The sequence below is a fragment of the Triticum aestivum genome, chromosome 3B (assembly GCF_018294505.1).
Source record: "Triticum aestivum cultivar Chinese Spring chromosome 3B, IWGSC CS RefSeq v2.1, whole genome shotgun sequence".
Taxonomy (NCBI): domain Eukaryota; kingdom Viridiplantae; phylum Streptophyta; class Magnoliopsida; order Poales; family Poaceae; genus Triticum; species Triticum aestivum.
In genome coordinates, this window is record NC_057801.1 from 843,147,474 (window position 1) to 843,158,903 (window position 11,430).

The 11,430-nt window shown below is 40.6% G+C and overlaps 1 protein-coding gene across 1 annotated transcript; it reads left to right on the forward strand.

Annotated features, from left to right (window-relative positions):
• Nucleotides 1-5,330: 5,330 nt before the first annotated feature.
• LOC123072861 (metallothionein-like protein 2C) lies at nucleotides 5,331-5,971 on the forward strand. The gene is made up of 2 exons (XM_044496526.1): nucleotides 5,331-5,586; nucleotides 5,685-5,971. The coding sequence occupies exons 1-2, from the start codon at nucleotides 5,450-5,452 to the stop codon at nucleotides 5,782-5,784; spliced, it is 237 nt and encodes a 78-aa protein (XP_044352461.1). The 5' UTR covers nucleotides 5,331-5,449; the 3' UTR covers nucleotides 5,785-5,971.
• The last annotated feature ends 5,459 nt before the right edge of the window (nucleotides 5,972-11,430 follow it).

An 11,430-nucleotide genomic window follows, 5' to 3' on the forward strand; every position in this document is an offset into this window, starting at 1 on the left:
TAAATCCTAAAAGATTCCCAAACCATCAGAGGAATCCACAAAAGTACTTTTTCGCAGCTGCAAGCCTCTGTTCCCGTGAGATCCCGTCTTGGGGCCTTTTTCGGTGATCTTTCGGAGGGGGAATCGATCACGGAGGGCATCTACATCAACTTTGTTGCCCTTCCGAGGAAGCATGAGTAGTTTACCACAGACCTACGGGTCCATAGATAGTAGCTAGATGGCTTCTTCTCTCTCTTTGATCGTCAATACAATGTTCTCCTTGATGTTCTTGGAGATCTATCCGATGTAATCTTATTTTGCGGTGTATTTGTCGAGATCCAATGAATTGTGGTTTTATGATCACCTTTTCTATGAATATTATTTGAATCTTCCCTGAATTCTTATATGCATGATTTGATATCTTCGTATTTCTCTTCGAGGTCTGCATTGTCTTAGTTCGAACAGTATCACAAAGCCATTTGCAGATATGTGAAAGTATTTTTCTCTCAAAGAAAGGGAGGGCCCTTAAGAACTGCAGATAGGGTGTGTCAGGTACATCCTTGCTGGCATGGGTATAAAGATAGCTTGTTCTATGGTTAAGTTTATAGACATGATCATCTGAGCTAGTTCTAGCAATGATACGAAAATATAGCAGAATATGAACACACGCTTGTGGTTTGTGGTGAACTAAAACTACTAGTAGAATGCCCGTGCGTTGCTACGGGCTTTTGAAATATTTTCCTTGAGTTATGTGAACATCATTGAACATACTCATCAGAATACCAGTTGGAAATAAATGTTGCCATAAACATTTATCATAATTCCAGCCAGTTTGCTTTATTTTGAGTGTGTTGTTGTTGTGGGATATCATCACTTGCACATTTTTTGTTGTATAAAACATGGTGAATTTTTGTCCCCTTCCAATGATGTCGCCCCAAAAACCCTCTGAATGGGTTTCTTTTTGAACCCGACATAATCCATCTCCATCTCTCTCATATTCTACAAAATTAAATACATATATAGAAGTATACCTTTTGAGTATTATATCATGTGCAACATACTACAAAGAAGAACAATTATTTGCATGCACCTCTTTTGGTTGTGTAAAACTCGTTGAATTCTTAGCCCCCTCCATCATCGTTACATCAGGGTCTTTGTCAGTCGACATCTCCGAAGCACAATCAAATCCATCAGTTTTTATGACCTACAAAGGTATTCTAATATAAACAAAGATTAGAATACCTTTTTTATGATGGTGGTATGGAAAATATATATTCATTGGACAAATTCTAGAAATGAGCAGTTTCTAGTAGATTGAGTGGCATCCCAATTTTAATAATTTTAGGCTCACCTCTAAATCACATGTTGATGGTTATTCTTACGAATATCTATTATTTAGGGTATGTGGTATATCGCCCTTAAAATACTATGTTACATTTCTCCACGAGCAAAGAACGGATTTCCCCTTTATATAATGATAGTCGGTCATCCGTAATTTCTTGGATATTTTTAAGTAATTTATTGAGAAAATATTTTATGCCATTCTGAATATATATATAGTGTACACGTATAAATAAAGCTTTATTTTTATGATATTCCCATTATACCCCTCCTATACAACTTGTTGTCCTCTCCTGCACGGCCGCACTCTATCCACTCCCTCTCCGCACCACTCACTCTCTTGTTCCCCTCCCTCTCTAGATCCATAGACTTCACCGCCGTCGCTCACTCTCCTCTCTCCGCCCTCGCCACCACAACCAACAGAATCGGTGACCTCATCTCCCACCCCTCCACCCTTTCATCCCTCCCCTCTTCTCACCAAAATTAGTGAAGGGGGGATCAAGATACCAGATGGTTTCCTGATCCGCCCACAAACCGGCGAACAACATCACGCCAAGGTCACCAACGCCGTCATGAAATGACAGGCTTCTTCCACCTCGACAGACTTGCTCGCGCACCAAGATATGAGAGGGGGCCTTCTACTTCCCGCTCGCTCATCCCCTTTGGTCAAGCCATGGATCAACCTTCCTCTACTCTGACCCATGCCATGGACCGAGCGCACTTCCCTCCTCAAGGTCATCTCTTCACCCCTTTCCTCGTGTGGCATGTTGCACCGCTAACCCTCACCTTATCTCCCTCCCTTTCCTCCCATATCGAGACATGCATGTGTTTCTGCTCGGCCGCTTCACCTCACCGCCGCCTTTGTGGCACGTCGGCCGGGATTCTTCCTCATGTCCGCTAGATCCCAGCGTCGTCAATTTCATTCGACTAGGTCAAAGAAGATGAAAGTTGCTGCATTCCGTCATCCACGCACCCCACTGCAAGACACCAAACACAACCGCAACAGCCGGCACGAACGCCACCCGAGAGAGAGTGAAGCGCCGACCATCAGACACAAACCTTACCGGATCTGAAGACCGGCAAGAAGACCGAGCCACCTGCTCCCCAGCACCGCCCATTAGAGCGCCATCGAGATGGAGGTAGAGCAGAAGCAAATTATTTTGACGCGGCGCCGTTCACACCATTGATGCAGCACCTCTGGAAAAAAAAAACTATGCCTATCCTATATCCCTACCTGACAGAAACAGTTGTGACCTATTTGTCTTGTTAAAATAGTGGATCAACAGCACACGATGGTATGTAGCATGACTCTGCACAGATAGCTTTCTTATAAATTTGTGGCATGGAGGTTTCGTGGTGTAGTTGGTTATCACGTCAGTCTAATTTGTGGCATGGAGGTTTCGTCATGTAGTTGGTTATCATCCCTTCTCGATGTAATAGAGAATGTAATAGGCCTTTTGGTTCTCTTGAGTTATTTTAACTTCTATATTGGAAAGAACTGAATATTATGTACCTTCGCCAGAAGGGCTAATGTAGTCCCTGCTAAAGTGATCCTCCTCCTGCTAGTGATCAGAGGCCGGTCTTTTGCTGTTGGTCTTCTCATGCTGCGGTTTTCCTCTTCCTTATGGTTTCATTTGCCGCAGTATTTTCTTTTCTTCTGATTGCCGAGTTATGTAGTATTAGATTGTCGAGTTTTGTGGTTTACAGCACAGGATTTTGTTTTTACAAAAGGTGGATCCCAACAAGACACGATGGTATGCACATCTTATAGTCTATCTGTCTTATTGAGAAAATACATTAATGTCTCGTGGTGTAGTAGGTTATCACGCCAGTCTAACACACTACATGAAGAAGCCAAATTGTTATTGTTTTTTCTTTTCTGCAAAATTACAAAATGCACCAATAAATCTTTGTCATTTGCTAGTTTCCCATTTCAGTGCCTATGTTTGTAAGTATTCTTCCCTCTTGGAATCTCCGTTTTGCCACTGTTTCTCACTTTCTGTGATGTGATGTGTGCGCAAATATTCCCACAACAACTAAACAATAATAAAGCCATATACGCAAGCGACCGAATAATGGCAACTTCATATTGCCACTCAAGGCGCATCTCCAAACCGACCTGTCATGTCCATAGTTGCGTCTCAACACTCGGGGCAGAAAGGCTCGCTCTCAACCACTGCTTCATATCACCGGATCCACACGGCCAAATAGTGTCCTCCATTTTCGAAGTGATGACAGTATATCTCGTGGGAAAATTGTTTCCACAATTCGATATCCCTCCCGTTGATGAAAAAATCACGTTCGGCTTCGGCATCACAGAATGCACTTAACGAAAATTGTTTTCTTCGTTCTGAGCTGGAATAATGTATTCCCTCCCATAAAATAAAATCATCAATAGTTCACTTCTCTATATACCTGGATGGAAAGTAATGGCCAATGTGGATCACCCAAGATGGCACGCCAAGTGTTGTTTAACTCCACTATGTAGACAAGTCATTATATGCACACAATTATGTAAGAAAAATAAATAGGTCAAGAACTGTTTGGCCATAGATGGAGCTTTCTACAGATGGGTACAAGAATTTGGCACCACCCACTCAGTTTACCTCTCACCTTTTTGATTGCTTTCATATGTAAAAAATAGTGAGTGGATTTGCGATCTGCCTTAAAATGACAAGACGGGGGTTGGGGGTTTTAAAAAATTCCAAATGCATTCTTTATATTCACATGTTTATTTATTTTGTATTTGTTTGTGCATGTCATAAAATCATAAATTTGCACAAGCATGCATAATACTCAATGATCTACAATGACAATAGGCTTTAAGATTTTTCAAAGCATGAGAAAAAAATCAAATGACGTCAGCTGGAAATTAAAGATATGTTCAGACTTCCAAACAATTATGATCTCTTTGGTCCAAACTTCAAAGGAACCATTATTGAAAATTTGGTGATTCTAGTTGTTAGAATATTTTCCTACGGGACTAGTAGGGCTGGGAACCATAATGTTATTCTATGGCCATGTATTCGTAGGAAAATTTATGTCGAGCCAAATCTTCTGGAAATAATTCCGTTAGTTCAATGACAACTATGTGCTTGCACCTAATGTTTTGGAAAGTTCTTGTGTTTTGTTTTCCTTCTGCAGTAAATCAACATCCATATTTTATACATTACTCTATCTTTAATTCCCACGGGATCCAACACAGCATGGCATGAAATATGTATGTTAATTTTTCCAGTTCCCTCTTTTAAAAATGCCGCAAACAGATGTGCCATGTAATCTTCAAAAAAAAAGTGGGAGTGAGATAGTTATTGAAATGCATGTAGGCTGGAGACTAAAATTTCAGTAAAATTCAGCTTATAACACTAAAACTGAAAAGGTTGTCAAACCTATGGCAACCAAGAGCCAGCAAGATTTTTTAAAGAAAAAATATTTTCGGCGACCTCCACCTAAGAAGTCCTAGCTTTTTTCCTTGTCCTGACATTCAAAAAACACTGAGTGATGGTTATCAGCCGAATATATTCACTAAGGGCATGCACGAAAGAGAGCTATTTATTTATTGCTAAGGTTTCAGAATTTAGTTTGATTTTGATTTAATTTGAAATTCATAATTTACCGAGAAATACAACTATAAATTCAAGCATCCCTAAACTAAATAAAAACGTATCTATATTTGGAAAAATTTGATGTTTTTTTATAAACTTGTTAAAACATGGAAACATTTGACATTTGAAAAAAAAAATCAGTACAGCTAATATTTTGAAAAAGGAAGTTAGTACGTACACCAATAATTCGATATACCCACAAAATATTGGCCGTAGTTCCTTTAGTGGTTCCTTTGATGTAAGAAACAAGCTAGTAGAGACAAAGGGAATCAAATCATGGGAGGAGGTGGCCCTATCCTTATTCCTCTTCCCCACGCGGTTGCTCTCGTCCATCCTTTACCAAAAGTGCAGCATCTCTCATCTCCGTCTTCATCTTCTCTTCCTCCTCCTTCCTTGATGCTCACTCGCCTATAAATAGCCCTCGCTGCCTGCCATTGTTACTCAAGCCAGCAAGCAAGAAGCACACAGGAAGCTCCTAGCCAACACCAATCAAAGCCTCCATCCAATCCCAAGCAACCTCGAGGATGTCTTGCTGCGGAGGAAACTGCGGCTGCGGCAGCGCCTGCAAGTGCGGCAACGGCTGCGGCGGCTGCAACATGTACCCGGAGGTTGAGGCCGCCGGCGCCACCCTCCTCGTCTCCGCCACCGCCACCCACAAGGCGTACGTCCCTTCTGTTTCCTCATACATCATGCGCCCGCTATAATATGACTATATATGTTGATCTTGCTATGGGACTAAGGATTGATGGATGGGTGCAGGAGCTCGGGCGGGATGGAGATGGCGGCGGAGAACGGCGGCTGCGGCTGCACCCAGTGCAAGTGCGGCACCAGCTGCGGCTGCTCCTGCTGCAGCTGCTAGATCTATCATCGGTCATGCATGCACCGCGCGCATCATATCTATGATCTATCTACAATCTACTTACCATGTAACGCCACCTGATCGAGGGTCTTTGTATGTATGTAAGCACCTGCCAGCATGAGCAGAGCAGGTGCACTGCCATGCATGTAAACCGACCCCTAAATAAAATCTCCCGTGGTTTAACCTATACTTGTGTTTGTACTATCAACTTGCGAGGTGCCTGGGTTGTTACTAGACCAGCTGAATGCTCTCTTGAAGCAACGTATGCACCGCTTGGAATCGGTGTATCTTTATACACCTGTGTATTTATTTTACAGGTGTATATTTTTCTTAGAAGAAAAAGGCTGCGCCCCTGTTCCATTTCAGAAGAAACGAAACAACGATCCAGAGTGTGTTACATCATGTAGCTCACGACGGACAGCAGGCACGCTGCCGCAGTAAAACGAAAAGCGTCACAACGCTACTACAAAGCCAGAATATAGCTAAAGCCAGAAAAGGAAAAGCGAACACACACAGCTACTGCTCAGCGAGGCCTATGGTGATACTACAGGTGCACTGTCCAATACCAGAGGCTAAAATGTGTCTCCACGCCTCAGCCAGGATCTGGCCACAGCAGCAGAGGAGGGCTTCTCGCTTTCTTCTCCAACTCTTTCGTAGCCCACACCAGCTTGTCCCTGGCACATCCTGAGGAAAGGCACTCCCACGTAGATAGATTTGACGTTGTTCTCCTCCATATAGCCTGCAAACCAGGCCAACAAACATTATTGAAAACCATGTCGTTGCGAGTTTTCCAGATCGCCCACAATCCAGCCGCATGGACAGTGTTGATCGCAGCAAACTTGTCTCCCCTAAGCCAGTATGAGGAGATAGACATCATATTAATGTCTTCTCTCACTCCTGTAAGGGTACAGATGGCTTTCCAGAATTCAACAGCTACAACACAGGCACTGAATAAATGAGAACAGGATTCTTGTTCAGAACAAAACACACAAGTAGGATCTCCTACCTCCTGTCTTTTGCTCAGGTTGTCTCTAGTCAGCAATTTATTATTGACCAAAAGCCAGAGAAAAATTTGAATCCTGGGAGGAATTTTAAGGTTCCACACAGCAGGAGAACTAGTAGGCAGAACTCCTCTGAAATTGATAAAATTATAAAGGATTTAACTGTATAGACCCCTTTAGAATTCAGATTCCAAACAGGGGAGTCATCCTCATCTATCAAATGAATGGAACTAGCAATTTCTAAAAGCTCAAACCAAAGGGCCATCTGTTCCTGGGTGAAGCATCTCCTAAAAGTGAGCTTCAGGGTATAGCCATCCCAGATTTTATCTATGGTGGCATTATGCTCATTAGCTAGGTTATAGAGATCCCAATACTGGGTAGCCAAAGTAGCATTGCCAAACCAATGATCCTCCCAGAATCTAGCCCTCTTGCCATTACCAATCTTCCAAGAAAAGCCAATTTTAGCAGCTTCTGCTGCCCAAAGCAGTCCTTTCCAGAAAGGGGAGGCTCCAGCAGCAGAACAAGCAAAAATGTTGCTATTCTGGGGGTTATATTTGGAATCAATAATATTCTTTCAAATCTTGCCCTCGGAGTTGTAGTACCTACTAATCCAAGAAGCTAATAGGGCCAGATTCATGTCCCCAATGTCAGTAATACCAAAACCCCCAAATTCCTTCCTCATATTCAAGGAGTTCCAGGCAGTCAAATGGTATTTGTGATGGCCCTCATAATCATCCCAAAAGAAATGAGCTAATTGGGAGTTAATGAGTTTAATAGCCACTTAGGGAATTTTATGAAACCCATCAGATAAGTTGGGATACTAGCTAAGCAGGCTTGGACTAAAATGAGTCTCTTGCCAAAGGAAAGCAGCCTCCCTCTCCACCCAGCAGCTTTCTTGATTATCTTATCAACAGTAGGTCGAAGATCCTCTCTTCTGATCTTGCTAAAGTGCAGAGGGGCACCCAAGTACTTAATAGGGAAAGAACTAATTTTACACCCTAATATTTGAGCAAAAACTAAAGCCTCGTCTCTATCAATATTAATAGGAACAAGGTCACATTTATGAAAATTAGTCCTCATGCCAGAAATTTGCTCAAAGCAAGATAAAAGCCATTTAAGGTTTTTAGCATGGTCTAGGTTCTTGTCTAGGAAGAGTAGAGTACCATCAGCATAGTGCATGCTAATGACACCAGCAGGATTAGAGGGGGGGAAACACCAGCAATTAAGTTTTCTTTAGCAGCTTTTATCAAGATTCTAGTGAAAACATCAGCAACTAAGTTAAACAAAAGGGGGAAACAGGGTCCCCCTGTCTAGCTCCTTTACCTGCTATGAAATATTCACTGTTGGTGTCATTAATTCTGACACCAACAGATCCATTGCAAAGTAAGGATTCAATTTTATGCATCCATTTAGGACCAAAGCCTCTCTTTCTCAGCATTTTCACAAGGAATTCTCTACTGATCATGTCATAGGCTTTTTCATAGTCTAATTTAAAGCAAAAACCAGACATTTTGTTAGTGGCAACTGCATGAACTACCTCATGAGCAGCCACTATGCTTTCAAGGATAAATCTACCCTTTAGGAAATCATTTTGGTTAGGAGAAATGAGAAAGTTACAAAAACCTATTGGTGGCACATTTAGCAAATATTTTAAAGCTACAATTAATCATAGCTAGAGGCCTGAACCTATCAAGCTTAACAACATTGGGTTCTTTAGGAACTAAGGTAAGGAGGGAGAAATTGGGTCTGTACAAATCAAGTTCTCCAGCCAATCTCTGAAGAGAGCAAACAAATCATTTTTGATTAACTCCCAGTATTTTTGGTAAAACAGGAAAGGAAACCCATATGGCCAGGTGCTCCCTCAGCATAAGAGCCAAAGACAACAGTCTTGATTTCCTCCTCAGAGAAGGGTTTTTCAAGTAAATTAAAGTGCTCAGGAGAGAGCATACTATTTTAAATTGCCAAACATCTATGGCTTTGGTGGCATTACATTCAGTGTTCCAGGCTTTATGAATAACATCATCAAAACCAGGAATTTCTAGCCACCATTTCTCAAATCTAAAAAATTTAGAAGAAGATTCAGGGAGCCCAGTGGCAGTATTCAACACCAGAGGAGTGTGATCACTCCCCACTCTGGGTAGGGCTTTGATAGAGGCCCCAGGGAAAAGCCCATCCCAATCTACGGAAACAAATACTCTATCTAAAGTGGCCATAATTAAATTGTCTTGGTTATTGGCCCAAGTAAATCTCCTCCCAGCATTTTTAGTCTCAATGAGCCCAAACCTGTTGATCCAGTCATTAAACAGATCAGCCCAATGTTAATTTGTATTGCCAGTATTTTTCTCACTAGTGTTCCTAACTAGGTTAAAGTCACCCCCCACTAGAGTGGGACCAAACCAGCTAGAGAGAACACTACTGAGTTCATTAAGAAAATCAAGTTTTAACTCATCATAAGCAGAACCATACACAGAGATTAATCTCCACATGGTATCACTATGTTTGAACCTCAAAATACAGGAAATGCAAAAGGTGCCAATATCACACTGTAAAATATCAAAACAATCCTCTTTAACACCCACAAGTATACCACCTGTAGTGCCAATAGCAGGCAGCCACTTCCAAGCAAAACCACTTCTAGTATCTATGGCATCTAGTTGTGGTATGGTGAAGTTGGCTTTTTTAGTCTCAGATAAGCAAACAAAGTCAGGGCAGCAAGCTTTTATGAGCTCCTGCACTCTAGTATTCTTGGCAAAGCCATTGAGGCCTCTGATATTCCAGAAAGCACCAATCATAGAAATTATTTAGATTTCATCCATCTAGATTGACACTTTTTAATCCTTTGATGGGATACCTCCAACCAAGGGATCTCTCCTTCCTCCCTATCTAATTATTCTCAGTGCAAGATGAAGGATGCTTTCCAGTGTCATTATTATTGCTAAGAAAATCCACTCCATTAACATCAATGTTAGGAGGAAGGAACATGTGAGGGTTGTCTTTATGGAAATTGGGCAACCTCTCAAGTTCTTTTTGCTTAATAAAATTAATGTTACTATTAGTACTAATGGGATCATTCCCCAATTTTAAACCAGCTAAATCAGCATTATGCAAAAGCAACTCATTGTCTAAGCAAGCAAAGGAATTCTGGGAATAGACAACAGAACTACCTTTGGATGAAGAGGTGTAAATTCACAGGGTATTGCTCTGTGAAACCAGAATCCAATCAGGGCCGTAATGGTGTTTGTTACGTGTGAATATTACTGGGCGAAGTTGAGTGTGAAATACATATACTACAAACTTAACACTTATTATCGCGTCATAGTTCACTGGACTATTTGCCCCCGATGTAGTACTTCATAACTAGATTGCCATGGTTGACGATGGGCGTGTTCCCCTAGCGGCAACATCTATATCATGAACAGTTTAAACTTCACGAAATCGGTGGCTTGATGACTTATGCCTTGGTGCCTATATGACTATATCGTACACTCTTTTGTGATGACAAAGAAACAAACATTATTATTTTTGGAGGTTAAATAGAAACACATGGAGTGAATGAAATGCATGTTGTACCGGTAAGACAAAATTTAAAACATTAGATCCGCTGATGATTTCCTTGATATAAAATTCAGGTGTGCTCAACAACAACCCACCCCACCCGACCCCGGGAACTCCTATTTGGCACGCTATGAGGTGGCGATCGAGCCCGTGTGCATCCCCTTCCCCTGCGCGCCCTTTTGGCCTGCCCAAGCGCGGAGCGAGATGTGCCCTTTTTTCCATTTTGTTTTCTTATTTCTTTTATTTCCTTTTTTATTTCTTCTTTAAAGTAATAAAGGATATAAAAAATTCCAAATTTCAGAAAAAAATCAATTTTGACAAAATGTTAAAGAAATAATAAAATGTTCGTGGATTCAAAAAAATGATCTTGGTTTTGAAAGACGTGTTCGCATATTCCAAAAATGTTCATGAAATTGAAACAAATGTTCACACCTTCAAAAAATGTTCAAAAAACAAAAAATGATTCTTAATTACGAAAATGTTCATCGATTCAAAAAATGTCCACTAATTTTTAAAATAATTCGTCAAACAAATAATGCTCATGAATGTCAAATTGTTCCCAAATTTAAAAAAATGTTTGTCGATTGAAAAATTATTCACCGATTCAAACGTTCATGAGTTTCAAAGAAAAGTTCACAATCTTTTTAAAACAGTTCATGATTAAATAAAATGTTCACGAATTTGCAAACATGATTGTGAATTTGAAAAATATTCACAATTTCATAAAGCAATATTGTTGAAGTTGGAAAATGCTCACAATTTCAGATAATGTTAAACATTTTCATGAATTTAAAAAGAAGATCAAAATGAAAAAATAAATGAAAATAAAAAAGAATAGAAAAGAAAAACAAACATGGAAAAAAGAAAATATATAAAGTAAAAAGAAAAAAGGAAAAAGAAAAATGAAATGAAATGAAAAAAATGAAAAAACAGAAATAACTCGAAAGGAAAAAGAAATAAACTGGTCTGGAAAGGTCCAAGAACTTTCCTAAAACCGAAAAGGAGCAACTTGGGCTGGCCCACAATGTGTACCTAGCGGGAGGGTGGTACGTGCTAGATCGCCAACCAGCGATCTACATGCCGAATATGA

What these genes read in the sequence shown, in the direction of transcription:
- LOC123072861 (XM_044496526.1), top strand. Translation starts at nt 5,450, where the DNA reads ATGTCTTGCTGCGGAGGAAACTGCGGCTGCGGCAGCGCCTGCAAGTGC. An exon ending in GCCACCGCCACCCACAAGGC is followed by an intron (nt 5,587 to 5,684) that starts GTACGTCCCTTC and finishes GGATGGGTGCAG; the next exon opens with GAGCTCGGGCGGGATGGAGA.